The sequence below is a fragment of the Galeopterus variegatus genome, unplaced genomic scaffold (assembly GCF_000696425.1).
Source record: "Galeopterus variegatus unplaced genomic scaffold, G_variegatus-3.0.2 Scaffold86, whole genome shotgun sequence".
Taxonomy (NCBI): Eukaryota; Metazoa; Chordata; class Mammalia; order Dermoptera; family Cynocephalidae; genus Galeopterus; species Galeopterus variegatus.
In genome coordinates, this window is record NW_007726197.1 from 591,610 (window position 1) to 607,054 (window position 15,445).

The following is a 15,445-nucleotide window of genomic DNA, read 5'->3' on the forward strand; positions in this document are numbered from 1 at the left end:
TTGCTCCCGCGCCTCGCTCAGCCAGTGAGCGGGAGCCGGTCCGTATGTGGGATCCGAACCCTCGGACGGGAGGGCCGCCGCGCTTCCCAAGCGGCACACTATCCAGTGCGCCACCGGGCCAGCCCAGTAATCTTTTTTGTTTAATGGCTTGTCATAGTGCTTTGTGATATTATATTCCTTATGGCATGTTTTATGTGCTTAAACAGAGGTGAAATTTTGATGGGGAAAATAAGCCCATGAGCCTATGTAGGGTACTGGGTTTTTTTGTGGGTTTTTTTTAAGTATTTTTTTGTTTTGGGAGGATTTTTTCTTTTTCTTTTTCTTTCTTTTTTATTTTTTTGTGGCTGGCTGGTACGGGGATCTGAACTGTTGACCTTGGTGTTATAGCACCACTCTTTAACCAACTGAGCTAACCAGCCACCCCTTTGCATTTTTTTTTTAAACTGGAAAATTCCTTGATGATTTCCATACTATATTAGAGATCAAAAAAAGGCAGGACTGAATGTTAACTAGATCAGAGGCTTGGAATCCTGGAGCTGTAACTCCAGACTGTTGATAGTATCACTTTAGTTCCATTCACACCAGGCATTTTCTGTTGTCTAGTCCAACAACATTGTTTCATACTGACCTCAGAATTGGTGTTATGATTCCAAAGTTCTAAAAGGTAGCTTTATGTTTCTAGTGAATTTAAGCACATTTAGAGTATTTCAGAAAAGCAGTCTCTAGCCTTTTTTGAACATGTACCGTGATCAGCAAAAGTTTTTGAACACAAAAACTTTCCCTATGAAAAATTTATATGTATATATGTTAAATTATATACCACTATACTAAAGTAATATGCACATTGCAAAACATACACAAAAATAGAAATTAAGGATGGCATAAAAAATAAATATTGAGTAGCAGCTCTAATATTTTCTTCCTACTTCCCAGTAAATTGTCTTGTGCACCCTCTGGAAGCACAGACTCCTATTCAGAGACCACTGATTCAGAATATTGCTTCTCAGTCTGACCTTGAAAAAACAAAATATGTATGCTTTTCTTGTGATATATGGAGAAATCCTAGAAGAAGACTTAGAATTTTTCAGGACAGCTTATCATTAACTTTTGAAATTTCACATTAATTTTTTTTCATAAGCTGCCAAATAACCCAATTCCAGATGTTTTCCAGAGCTTAATGCACATTATTTTTGACAGTCTGCTGTCTCTTTTATCTTCATATTAGGTATGGCTCTAATTGATTTTTTATTTTACTAGTCTGATTACAAACTTTTTTGGGCCTCATGTTATATTTTACCAACAAATTCAGAATTATTTCAAGTTTTATGTTAAAATACATAACAACTTCCATTTTCTGCATTGATGAGTTTTAGATTTTTAAAGAATTTGTTACATTTCAGCATCTGAAGGAGTACTATTCTTGATAGGCCTGTTCTGTCTAACCCCCTCATTTACTGTATATGTTTTTTCTCATGCCAGAAATCTAGAATTGTGCACAGGTGACAGTCTGAGGTGTGGGACCAAGTATAGAGATGAGTACAGGTCTCCGTGCAGAAACTGGGGCTCTGCAACCAACACTACTCATGATGTAGTCTGTTATCTGAGGGTGTGATAGAATATATTTTTTTCTAAAATGGAATTAAGCAGTTAATTGTTCAATCCATAATAGTGTAAGTGACATGTGGAGGTCACCCCTAATTGTCTTTTTTCAGCAGCTACTCTGACTAGAGAATGGGTTCTATGGAAAGTATTTTGTTAATTATCTTCTTTTGGGATCAACAAATAAATGTTTTATTATTATTTTTAGTGCTGCTGGCATTGCCTGAAACAGGGTGCCCTGTTATTCCTCTTATGTCATCAGAACTCTGCTTACTGAAGTTTTAATCTTAGAATCTAGAATTCTTATGGGTGGTAGAGTATTAAACAAGAAAAGGCAGTTTAATTTCCTTTCTTGTACTTTGTGGAACCTGTTACTATAAAAGTCGTGTTTTGACCTGTAAACAGAGCAAATCTGAAAGGTGAATTGTGTTGATGGTAGTATAAGTGTTCCACTTGAAGCTGTCAGTTTCTTCAAGCTACTTTTCTGAAAAAAATTGTGATGATATCCTGCCAGAAAATAGCAGTTTCTAGGGTGCTGCCATTCACACTTAGCCATTGTGAAAGCCATTGTGAAAGATGGAAATCCAGAGTGGTTTGTGTGAGAGGAGAATATTGGCTTTAAGCTTTCTGCAGAAACCAGGAAATCCAAGCTGCGGTTAATGTAATTTTAAATAAAACCTTTAACAAAGTTCATGAGGGATACAATCAAACAGTCTCTTGAATGCTAATCTTTTGATTATAATACATATCAGGAAGTTTTTTTTTTTTTTTTTCCTTTTTGTCTTTTTTCGTGACCAGCAACGGATTGCAACCCTCAGTGTCGCGCCCATACCGGACCGGGACCGGCAATGGGATCGCACCCCTCGGTGCTGCGCCCGCACCTCGCTCAGCCAGTGCGCGGCCGGTCTGTACGTGGGATCCGAACCCTCGGCAGGAGCGCCGGAGCGCTCCCAAGCGACGCACTGCAGCAGTGCGCCACCGGGCCGGCCCGATATCAGGAAGTTTTTTTTTTTTTTTCCTTTTTGTCTTTTTTCGTGACCGGCAACGGATTGCAACCCTCAGTGTCGCGCCCATACCGGACCGGGACCGGCAATGGGATCGCACCCCTCGGTGCTGCGCCCGCACCTCGCTCAGCCAGTGCGCGGCCGGTCTGTACGTGGGATCCGAACCCTCGGCAGGAGCGCCGGAGCGCTCCCAAGCGACGCACTGCAGCAGTGCGCCACCGGGCCGGCCCGATATCAGGAAGTTTTATGAAGTTAAAACTTTACTTTGAAATATTTAATTGGGAGACTAGAACATTTCTTTCCAAGTCATTCTGATTTGTTGGCTGAGTACATAGATGTGTGTAATACTGATATATCCGAAGAGTGTGTGTGTGTGTGTGTGTGTGTGTGTGTGTAAATCTGTTTTTCAGAGGGAACATTATTATTCATCCTCTAGATTAGGATGGCACCTAGTCTATTTTATACTAAAAGTAAAAAAAAAAAAACTTTGCTGCACTTTGCAGTTGCCACTTTTTAAAAATAAAGCCTTGCACGTTTCAGTTTTTTAAATACGTAGAATCATAGGCCTTAAACGTAATTGTTTGCCAGCATTTTAGAAGTACAGCTTACATGTGACATACTCTAAACAAAGTCATCTTAAACTGTTCTCTTAGGTTCATGTATTATTGAGCAAATAAGGATGTTCTTAAAATTTCTACATTTACATTTGCTTTTGTGGCAAATCTCTATTAGTTTGGGTTGTAAGCTTCTCAGAGAGGAGGTTTATACTACAAGCAGTATCCATGGATTGATATAATAGTCAAGGAATTCTGGCATTGTTGCCTAACTCATCTTTTTAAACTGTACATAATTAGCATTAGCAGAAACCTCAAAGTAGAGTATCTTTGTGCTGAATGGTCTTCTTGACTTTGCCTTGTTTCCCATCTCATAAAGGCCTGTTCTGGTTCTTGTCCCTTCCAGGGATTACGAGCCATGCTCAGAGAGGCCTGGGATCTTCTGGATGTGGTGGGTATGGAGGTGGGGGTGCTCTGTGGTCGCCCAGAGTTCTAGCCAATGAGATCATTGAAGTTTACTTAGAGTTCAGGGGTGGGAATGCCATATACTGGTGTTCAATCACTTGCCACTTTTTTGGGCACCATTATTAGCACTGTTTTGTTTTTAATAACTGGAAGCACTTAATGATTTTTTTGTTTAATTTCAGCTTAAGGATATTGAGGGTCAGGAAAGTATGTTTTATTTCTCACTTATGTTTTCTGGAACTTAAGAGTGTTTGGAGAAGGGATAAATGGATTACCTAGTGAGCTATTCTAGGCTCTGTAAGGTATGCTTTTTTGGCTAGGATGTTTTAAAATAACTTACAAGCTTTTAATATTGTGCTTTGTAGAAGTTTATGATTTTTAAAAATGATTTGCAATTGATAGATTATGCTTAAGTTTGTAAAGTACTCAATTTTAAGGATTTTTTGTGTGTTTAACCATTGTTGCTTATTGTCTGTTATGTAGAGGCTACAGTTCCTTCTAAGACATTTCATTTTTTTGTTTGTTGTTTTGGGGCAGTATTACCAGTGGCCTTTGTATGTACATTCATTGCTTACATTCATTGTTTATGTGATAGAGTAGAGTATTTTATGAACTTCCCTGTTCAGTATTAGTGATATTAACTAAGATACATATATGTAAAGACAGAAAAGAAATGAATTAAGTTTTGATTACTCAAGGCCTATTTATTTGGTTTGGCCTTGAATTTTTTATAATCACAGTCATATCTGTCTCTTCACTTTTGCCTTCTAGCAGATTCATTTATCTTTGTGGGTAGGGAAGATTAAATATGAAACTCAGTCCAGTCATTTTGCTGCTGGTTAGCCTTGGTTTGAGATGATTAACATTTTTGATTAAAATTAGTTCCTTAGAATGGAACTTTATTCACCAAATAATCAAGTTGGTTTTTTTAAAAAGTGTATAACTTTGCATTTCAGAGAACAAACTAATAATTTTTCATGAGCCCTATTGGATCTTCTAAAAAAAAAGATCTTCCTAAGAGACAACTAGGAATGAGTATGATTAATGAGAAATGACCATAGGTTACATTACTTTAAATTCCATACGCCAGGTGGTTTAACCACAATGGCACGGGCACTTTGTGGACTATCAAGAGTGGACATCACTTAAAAACTAAATGGTGTTAAATAATAAACTCTTGATTTTCATTCAGCGAAAAGATCTTCCTAAGAGACAACTAGGAATGAGTATGATTAATGAGAAATGACCATAGGTTAAATTACTTTAAATTCCATACGCCAGGTGGTTTAACCACAATGGCACGGGCACTTTGTGGACTATCAAGAGTGGACATCACTTAAAAACTAAATGATGTTAAATAATAAACTCTTGATTTTCATTCAGCGAATCTGTAATTCAGAAGAAAAGCCTATGTCTGCCATGGTTCTGTTGCAGTGTATCTCCATCAGCATTAACACAGGAGAGATGTATTATTTTATGTGTACGTCTTAGTTTGGGATATGTGGTCATCAGGGTGCTTTCCTCAAACCTATCAGCTCAATTGAGAAGACAGTTACTTTATTATTTTCCCCCTTGTCTATTTATTGAAATCTGTATCTCATAATATCACTGTTCACCACTTCATATAAATATTTATGCATAATGCAAGTGCACACCTACCCAAAGGAATGAATAACTGTTAAAGTGTTATTAACAACTCGTCTTAATTTCAGTGTCATTTACATTAGGGAGACCTTCAAAGTATTAAAACCACCTTTTTTCCCTTTTCCTACAGCAGCAATTACAATACTAATTGCTAACATTTATTAAAATTTGCATTAATTGTTGATACAGCTGGAGAGAAACTGCCATGCCATCCAGCCAAGCAGTTTTACTTACTGTTGGGAAACAAAGTGATGTTGTTTTAAGGTTAATTGGGTTGATTGTAGCTAGAGTGTTGAATTCTATCTGTATGCATCAAAGAAACTTTATACAGGGTTTAGGTAGGTGAGGAAAAGGATGTGCTAGCACTTTTAGGGCTTTACAATACGCTGCTTTTAAAAGAAAAAGTGTAGTTGATACTCAGTGCATCTCCAGACATAGTAAGGGGTTGCTCTGAATAACCAATTAGGTGATCATTTTTTCTATCGCTTCCCAAGTTTTATGCAAAAATTTTGTTAAATTCTATAATGGTGATATGCATCTTTTAAGAAAGATGATACATTTTTTAAAAAATTATTTTATGTAAGAACTGACAGAGGAATTTGCTTTGTATAATGCAAGCTGGCTTTAAGAAAGCACTGTAGCAAATTTACTAGAAGTCCAAAATTATACAGATATGTTAATAGATATATGTGCAACTAGATATGGGCAACAATTGTATTTTTTTAATAAATATTTTTAACAAAATGACTTTCTGATTTATTTTCCTTCTCATATTCATTGAGGTTGTCCCTGTGTATTATGTTTTCATTCATGCTAATTGTGGGTAAGGAAAAAGTTCAGTTTTCTCAATGGTTATCATTAAAGCCTTCAACTATTTGTATATATGTATCTATATTAAAATATTTAAGCCTAGATTGGGATGGGTGGTGAAGAGGGGAGATTTTAAAATGATTGTTGACATAAAATGAGTTAGAAGAGATATGACTGGCTAGAAAAATTATTCACCATGTGAAATCTTTTTTTATTTTACTTTTAAATTTTATTTAGATTTTAAACAGGTTTTTAAAATTTTTATCAGATGCCTTTATTCTAGCCCTTGTAAAGAGCAACTTTTCCTTATTTCTATTCTAGGCACTGTTTCTTAGTATAGTTGTTGAGAAAAGAAACTGGAGATTTCAGTTCATTTAGCAAATAAAATTAGGCATTTTCAGAACTGGGTTGAAATATATACATAGGGGAAAGTGGGGTTAATAAGTGGCAAAGTCACATCAGAGGGCTGTTTCGTATCTCTAGGTGAAAAGAAGAGGACATAGTGACACATTGTTTCGGTGTAGGTGGGAGACAGTTCACTAACCCTGGTGAAATGTCAGTTCAGATGGTGGGTCAGTAAGCAGTGTCCAGCACAGCTGGCTGCCAACCACTCGTGAGGACTGCTGGACTCTCCTGAACCACTGTTTTCAAAATGCATTACCCAGAGCAGGAACTCCACGATGTCAAATAAGTTTGGGAAATGGGGTCTTCACTTCTTGGAGATTCAAAATGCGTTTTAGAATATCAAAAGCTCCAAGTCTTTCAGTTAAAAAGCCTGTTTAATCTACCATCTTCTTTTTTCTTTTTTGGGGTGCCCAGCCAAGAGGAAAATCCACTCTTTTCTAACCTTTCTGACTGTTGTCACTTCCTCTTTTGAGAGTCATGCCTACTTTGCAAGCACTCTTTTCACTTTGTAGATGCATCTAATGACAAACTAATATTCTAATATTGGGTGATTTCCCAGGACTGGCATTGTCAGGTAAGAGATAATCATTAATGGTTATAACATTTCACATTATCACTACAAAGCCCTGCACTGACTGGAATACACCCTCTAACTGAAGCAAGTCCATGAAAATGGCTTCATTTGGAATAACTTTAAGACAATAGTGTATAATATTGAAAAATGAAGGAGGAGCGATAACCTTTAACAGCTGTGCAAGTTCAATGGCAAGCATTGGTGTTAAGGAGATTGCTGGAGCATCACGGTCCATTTTACGATTCCCATGTGTTGTGAATACATCACCATCATTAACCAAAATCTCTCTGTAGTCAAGGTCACCTTCCACGTTGCGACGTCCAGTGGTTGATGTTCAGTCCACACTGGACCTCTCAGCACCAATTACTTCCTTCTTCAGATACTCTTCACATGCCTCCACATTTTCTCCTGTACTTCCTTCTTCTGGCTTCTCCTCTCATTTGCTCTGCTGGATGCTAATCTTTTTCTAAACTCTAGGTGTCGAAGAATCCCAGGGCTCGATCTTCCAATTTCTCTGTACACTCACTGCCTAGGTGGGCTCGTTCAGTCCTATGGCTTTAAACACTCTCTCTCTCTCTCTGTCACCACAAAATTGATATATTGAGTCTTGACTTCTTTTGAGCTCTAGATTTCCATATCAGTCTTCTTGACATTGAAGATAGCATCATAAAGTGATCGTGTCTGATCACACTGAGTGCCCCCAAGGACTTCCGGTGTTAAATGGCCTTATGATATACCCAGTTACTTAGGTCAGATGCCTTGTGGGCGTCCGTGAGTCCTATCTTTTTCTCATACCCTATATCCAATCCGTCAGCAAATTCTGTCAGTTTGACTTGCAAAATACAGCTTTAATCTGATCGCTTTCACCCCTTCCACTGCTACCAACATAGTTCAAGCCACCATCATCTCTTTCGTAGTCTACTGCAGTTATACTCTAGCCGGTCTTCCTAATTCCATTCTTGTCCCCCCGCCCCCATCCAATCTCTTCTCCACACAACCAGTGATACTTTTAAACAGGTAAATTAGATAACATCACTTGCCTGCTCATAACTCTCCCAGTAATCTCATATCACTTAAAAAAAAAACAAACCCACACTCCTGCCATGGCTTATATGATCTCGCCCCCAGGCTATTTTCTGCCACTTGTCCTTCCTTGCTGCCCTGAAGCCACACTGGCCTGCTTGCTGTTCCTCAAATACTAAAGCATATTCCAGTCTAAGGTCCTTGTACTTGCTGTGCCCTTGCCTGATTGGATCTTCCCCAGGTACAGGGCTTGTTCCCACATATTATGGAAGTTTCTGCACAAATGGAACTTCCTTAGAAAGGCCTCCCAGAGCATCTCTTGATGTTCCCTATTCCCACTCTCTCTTGCTTTATTTTTCTTTATGGTTCTTCATTACCCCTCGTAAATATATAATTTGTGGCATGTCATATATTTATCTGTTTATTGTCTATATGTCAACTAAAGTATAACGTTGTGAGGCAGGGACTTCTGTCTTATTCGCTGCTGTATCTCTGCACCTAGATCAGTGCCTTGAACAGTAGATCTGTTTTGAATGAATAAATGAATTCTCAGTAAAAGACCTCTGTGTCACTGTCTTCCTTTAGTGAATTGGGTGTCCTGATGGGTTAGAATCCCAAGTCCATGTAACAGAGGGGAATCTGGGGACAGGGTGACTCCATAACACTCTGAAACGTCAAAGCTCTTGAAAGAAAGAAGACCAGGAAAAAAGCCCTACTTGCTCTGTAACAAACCACAAGAAAAATAACTGCTTTTTCTTTGCCCAGGTCAGTCACTCACCATTGTTAGATCACACAATTTGGCTGGTATCCAATACTTTTAAGTATTTACAGACATAGTTAAAACTATACCTCTAGACCACCAGCTTTCGAAAGAAGTTGGATCTGTTTGACTTACAATAAATATGTACCAAACACAAGACAAATTTCTAAGCTGCTCATGGGAGGTTTTAAAAATAAAAATTGCTAACATTTATTAAGCAGTTTCTATGTCAGGCCTATAATACGTGCTTTACACAAATCACTTAATTCTTTCAGAATTCTTTGAGGTAGGGTAGGTACTTTTAGAAATGTCACTTTACAGGTGAAAAGAGAGAGGTTGGAAGAGCATCAGTAACCTGCCCAAGGCCACAGCCAGAAGTAAGGCCAGTGCTGGCACCCAGTCTCTCTCCCCCACGATTCTCATCTCGTGTTGCTGGTGGTCGGGGCTGGCTAACATGACAATACCTATAGATCCAGAAAGAACTTTTTAGTGTCAGGTGTGGGAACCACAGCACTTGGGACAGAATACTTAGAACCATGACCCACTTAATTTGTATAATTATACACGTGCATTTGTATATACATAAAGTGCAGGTAAACCAATATAAAATCAGTTGCTGTGACAGCTATTCCACTATTTCCAGAGCCTCAGTTCTCTTATCCTTATCTAAGCCAGTGAGTTTGCATTCTCTCTTTGCTTTACTAACAGGATTTGCTCTGGAAAGGAGCTGTGACTCCTTGACAGACACTGCTTTCAGTATACTGCACGCTTGAATTGTTCCATAGTCCCAGCTTTTTGTTAAAGAAACGACCTTGCATGGTATGGAGGTTTTTTTCTCTACAAAAGATGTAAAATTTAAATAATTTTGGAAATTTTTAGTGTTTTATATACTAGTGAATGTCAGTAAAGAAAAATAGAACATCCATCTCATTCTCCCAAGCCATTTCTGGACCAATTAACATCGATCATTAGCAGTGGTATGCTGGTAGATGTTTAACAACTGCCTCTTCAGGGGGAAAAAAACGCCATGATTTGTAGCTTTTGCTGACTTCTGTGGTATAAATATTCCTCCATGGCTGATCTCGAGCTACCAACATGCTATCACTGAGAGTGGAGTTGGGAAGAGATGCACAGAAGCACTCTTTATGTAGTATTTCCATCACAGACACCATGGATGTAAATAACCTCAAGAGCATATAGTAATATTAGGAAGTGATAAGTTTTGAGTATTTATTACCTTTGTTTTAAATATAATATATTTAATTATAAGCTTATATAACTTAATTTTTAATAATGGCTACCTTTAACAACCAGCTCAAAATGAAAATTTAACATTCAGCTTTCCTAAGCTTATATGAGCTAGCCCAGCATACCACTGAATTAGTGTTCCAAGATAGCAAGACTCAACTTTTCCTTCTGATGTTTTACAATACAGATGAACTATCGATACCTGCAGCAGCAGGAATTTGAGGGACTTTGGACTATTGATAAGTAAAAAGCACATAAATCCTTTGAGCATGCCAGGGAATAACTTGGAGTTTGTTTTGATTAGTTTAAAATATATCTACATATAGCAATGATCATCGAGCTTTACAATTTCAACCTAATTTTCAAACTAAAATTAAGTGATCTCAAACCCAGGGTGTGGTCCGTGCATGAGCGGCATATGGAGCGAAGAGCCTGGTGGTCTTTCTTCCCGTCTAGGTATCCCGTATAGTTCTGACCAAAAGTCTAAACCAGGCCAGAGGAAGGTAACTTGAATAGCGAGGTAAACTTCTAAATCAAACTAAAATTAAGTGATCTCAAACCCAGGGTGTGGTCCGTGCATGAGCGGCATATGGAGTGAAGAGCCTGGTGGTCTTTCTTCCCGTCTAGGTATCCCGGACAGTTCTGACCAAAAGTCTAAACCAGGCCAGAGGAAGGTAACTTGAATAGCGAGGTAAACTTCTAATGATTTGCCTGGGAAGGATCCAGGTACCAGGACTCAATTTAATTTCTTCTACCCAACTAAGTATTAGTGGAGAAGATTTAAGCAAAGGCATGGAGAGAGATTGCCTCCACTGCCACCCCCAGCTTTCTTAAACAGTTTAGTCGTGTTGGTGCTCAGGAGGCTGGAAGTCTGCACTTTCCTCCTTCATCCAGCTTTACCTCTGGTAGCACTCAGGGTTTTCCATTCCAAGTGGTTTGTCTTGGGTAGGAGCTACAAAAGAAAAAACGAAACAACAGGCGGCATGTTTCAGCAGCTCTGATTAGTCGCAGCAATTCTTCATTCTGAGAGCTTACCCAGGCTTCTCGTTCCTCTGCCATTCTATGGCTCATGAGGGAACAAAGTGAGAAGTCAGATCTACTAGTCCTGGCAGATTGTTGGTGGAGCAGGTGGTTGGGGCTAGTGTCTAGGGCTTGAGGACTATGCATTTCTTTTTGCCTCCTATGAATAAAGAACGCTTAAGTGTTAAGCATTTGATACTCAGCAAACTGACTGATGTGTGTCTTCAGTGAAGCTCTGTGCCAAGTGCTGGGCTAGACAACAGCCAGTGCCTGCCATTTCGGGAGCAAGGCTGTAGTTAGTGCTGTTTTGGGGGCCCCTTGTTCTTCTGGGCCTTTGTACTGAGTGTTTAGAGGGTGGATATGTCCCCTCAGTGAGAGAGCAGATGGTGGATGCTTGCTCCTTCAGTCTTTTTGTAATTATTTTGCTTTTCATGAAGGGAATGAGGGCTCTGCCTGGGCACCTTCTCTTAAGAACTGGCTGCGTGCACAGCTGATACAGTCGCGGGGCACTTTGAAAGCTCTGGACGGAAGAGCAGGTGAGGGCTCAGGGTTATGAAAACAGGTTTGGGACTCCCCCTGCCTGGGGTCTCCAGGGGGGAGACTATTCTTAGGAGGTGTCTCTGCCCTGAAAGAGCTTTTCTTTGCCACTTGGCCTGAAGTACTCCTTTCTGAAAACGAGATCTGGACTAGAGTCAAAATCCTGAACTGCAAAGAGATGGCCAATTAGGCCGCTGGGCCAAGTTCCAGCCAAGGAGGCAGGCTCTGCCTTTCAGCGCCCTGAACAGGCTGGAAAGAGATTCCTGGCCCATGGTGCTATGGCATGGTGGATGCAGGAAGCCAAGTTCATGTCCGTGTACCTCTGCTAATGGAGAAAGCATGAGTCAGCCTATCCTGCTCCTGCCTGCCTGGAGAGTCCAGCACAGACAATTGCAGAGAAAGCAGGAAGAGGGGGAAAGGAAGCTGTAGAAAAATAAACATTTCCTTGCATTTTACTTGGAACAGAGCAGCATTTTTGGCAATGTTCAGATCCATAGCATCTCTCCCACCCTCCCCCTGCTGTTTTCCTCCTCTTGTGTAGCAACGGATTCATTCCTTACCCGATGAGAGTCCAGGGTGCATCCTGTGGAAAAACAGGAGCAAGATATAGAAGGTAAAAGCCAAGCAACCAAAGATCACGCCACAGACCAGGAAACTATAGCCTCCCTGAGCCTGGAATATCTGCCAAAGGGGAAGACATAGAGATACAGACCATTAACACTTCACATGGAAGATGTATTGGAGGAAGTAGCCTACTCAGATCCTTAGCAGGTTTTTCAGTCAAGTTGAGGCCCGTGGCACTGATAGAAACATGGGGAGGAGGGAAGTCTTGGCCTTGCTCCAAGGTTATGTTATCTGGAGGAGGCGGAAATCCTGCTCTAAGGCAGGAGTTGGACTTGGTGACCCCCTGTAGTCCCTTTCAGCTCTGTGTTCTAGAACCTTCTGTAAATCTCCATATCATCTTTGAAACGCCAATCATACTAGGTGTTTCTGTACCCATAACGCCTAATCAGAACTTTGCAGAGGATACATTTTTTTTTTTACCTTTTATTATGAAAATTTAAAACATTTGTTAGAGTAGCACATGTACCTCCCATGAACCCATCACCCAACTTTGGCAATCAGCACCAGTTTCATATGCAGCCTTCCACGCATCCTGGCACTAGGTTATGTGGAAGGAAGCCCGAGACATCACGTCATTTCAGTGCGGAAGGCATCATAAGATGCAGCTTTCCGCCCCCACCCGGGAGGGCAGAAGAGGAGAAAAGGAGAATCGAGTAGTGATGAGGGGGATTTTGGTGACCGAAAGGACCTGGATTTGATATCACTCTGTCAGTTACTAGAACTGTGACTGACCTAGGGCAAGTTGCTAAATTTATCTGAGTTTCAGTATCCTCTGTTGCAAAAAGGGGAATGATACCGACATTATAGCATTCAATAACAAGTAGATGTTAGTTCTCTTTTTGCAGTGAACAAACGAGCATATTTGAAGACAGCTGGGAGAGCTGGCCCTGGGTCGGGGTGGAGTCAGGCAGGAAGCTGAGCCCGTGACAGGATGACCAAAGGCTGTGAGTGGCGGGTAGGGAGGGGCAGGTTGAGAAGGGATGGAAAGGACTCCGACTGCAGCTCAGACCCATCCCAGGCTCTCGGAGCTAAACAGCATTCCCACAGGCCCCCTCTGGCCCCACTCCCAGACAGGGCTCGTGTTTGCTTTGGACTATTCCATGTATCTGTTCATGTCTCCAGATCCCACATTTGGAGGCTCAGCTTTCAAGGCTGGCTCAGAAACGGAAACAGGTAACACCAGCACAGTGGGCCCCGGCTTGCTCTGTGGAAGATGCAGGAGAGGGGCAGCTTGCGTTTGGAAGGCAGCTGGCTGCATCTCCTCACGTGCTCGGAGACCTCCCCAACTGCTCTCCCCTCCCCTGGGGCTCCCCACATACCGAACCGACCAGCATCTGCAGGACCATCTCACCAATTCCTGCCCCTGTCACCAGCACTGTGGTCGCACAGCCTAACAAAAAGAGAAGGGTTTGGTTTGGTAAAGGCAAGTTAGGGAGACGGAAATCAGCTGTCATAATCCAGGTTGTTTCTGGGAAAACTCTGGAAAATGGCATGGCTAAGAGGACTATTTTGGATTCCTAAGATTTCTCAGACTTTAGACTGTAACTTTGCTTTGGGAATGTTTAGGTCCTACTGCCATGATGGCTCTTGTTTTGAAACTTTCAATTGCTCACAACTGCCTTCAGGGTAAATCGCAAGTTTCCTAGCCTGGCATTCAGGGCTTTTTCCAATCTGACTACCAATGACCTTTCTAGAAAGATTTCCTGATACCCTCAGGCCAGCCCTCTGCTATAGGCAGACCCATGTCTTCACTGTCCTGGTGTCACAATGACTAGCCAGCCCCACATCTCAGTGCGTCTGATAGCACAACACCTTCAGAGCCCAATCCAAGCTGTGTCACCTACTTGCCATGACCTCAGGCAGCTTCTGTAACTGCTCCAGACCTTAGTTCACTCCTCTGTAAAACGGGTCAGAGCATCTCCTCCAAAGGTAGCCATGTGGATAACCCTGACTTAGTACATGCAGCGTGTCCAGCACAGCACAGCTTCTGTAACTGCTCCAGACCTTAGTTCACTCCTCTGTAAAACGGGTCAGAGCATCTCCTTCAAAGGTAGCCATGTGGATAACCCTGACTTAGTACATGCAGCGTGTCCAGCACAGCATGGGCACCCAGGAGACACCCAGCACCAGCCAGCTCGCTGCTGAAACCCTTGCACACTGCCTGCAGGTAAGGTCCAAATGCTTCCTGTAGTGTGCAGGGCTCTCTAGACTCCTCCTGCTGAAGGCTCAGCCTCACGCTACCTGCTCACAGTCCTGCTTCCAGCCAGGACCCTGCGGCCCCACTCTCTACTCCGGGTTCTGACATGTGCCTCCACTCCCTCCTGAACGTTCCTCTTCCTCCTTTCTGGCAAACTCCTGTTCATCTTTTAGGTCCTACTTTGGACTTCCTTCAGTCATCTTCTCCCCAGGTCCCTAAGCCTGAATCAGTTGCTTCTCCCCACACCCAACAGTGCCCACCCCCTGATCTCACCGAACGCACTGTCTGTCGATGCTGCCAGCCTTCCCCATGACGCTGCAAGCCCACGAGAGGAGACTGTGCCTTGACTCCTCGTTCACTGGCATCCACCAGTGCTTATTAGCAGCACAGTGGCCAACACGTGGTAGAATAAAACTGTTATCATCATCATCGTCTACTCTGGGCTTCATGTTCCTTCTAGCTCTTTTGGTCTCACTTACGTTCCTGCTGGTCTCCCTGCCTCTGCTCTCACTCTGTTCATTGCCCCCTGCCGCATCCCTCCCAGGAATGTCTTTCCTTTTTCCTCTCTGCCCTGCTAAATCCCAGGCCAGTGTACATCCCATCTCCTCCATTAAGCTATCTCTAAATTCAACACTGGTCACTCCCTTTTCTGAATTCCAGTGGCACCCAACTGTCTGTCTGTCCCACTCATTCAAAAAACTCTGAGGACGTTCTGTGTATCGGGTACTGTGCTGAACACGGAGGACACTCAGATGACACTCGATGAATAAGAGCTAACAGATATCAAGCACCTGTGAGCCAGCTGGGACGCTAAGCCAACGGTGAGGCCCGGTCAGTGGGTTTTGTTACAAGTATACAGGAGATTTTCATGTTGAACCAGCTGGGTTGGATGAGAGCAAGCCTGAGAGCACGGAGACAAGGCAGGACCTACCAAGACAGGGATGGAGGGGATTCGAGACTGGGAAAAGCACGGCACCATTA

At 41.8% G+C, this 15,445-nt stretch overlaps 1 protein-coding gene across 1 annotated transcript in view; it reads right to left on the reverse strand.

The window, feature by feature from the left end:
* Positions 1-10,629: 10,629 nt before the first annotated feature.
* The window catches only part of MFSD4 (major facilitator superfamily domain containing 4), a 19,260-nt gene continuing 14,444 nt past the window's right edge, over positions 10,630-15,445 (reverse strand). The window contains exons 7-9 of the mRNA XM_008580542.1: positions 13,587-13,657; positions 12,204-12,324; positions 10,630-11,038 (exon numbers count right to left, since the gene is read on the reverse strand). Coding sequence (XP_008578764.1) covers positions 10,983-11,038; positions 12,204-12,324; positions 13,587-13,657 — 248 coding nt within the window. The 3' untranslated portion in view covers positions 10,630-10,982. The remainder of the gene's footprint in view (positions 11,039-12,203; positions 12,325-13,586; positions 13,658-15,445) is intronic.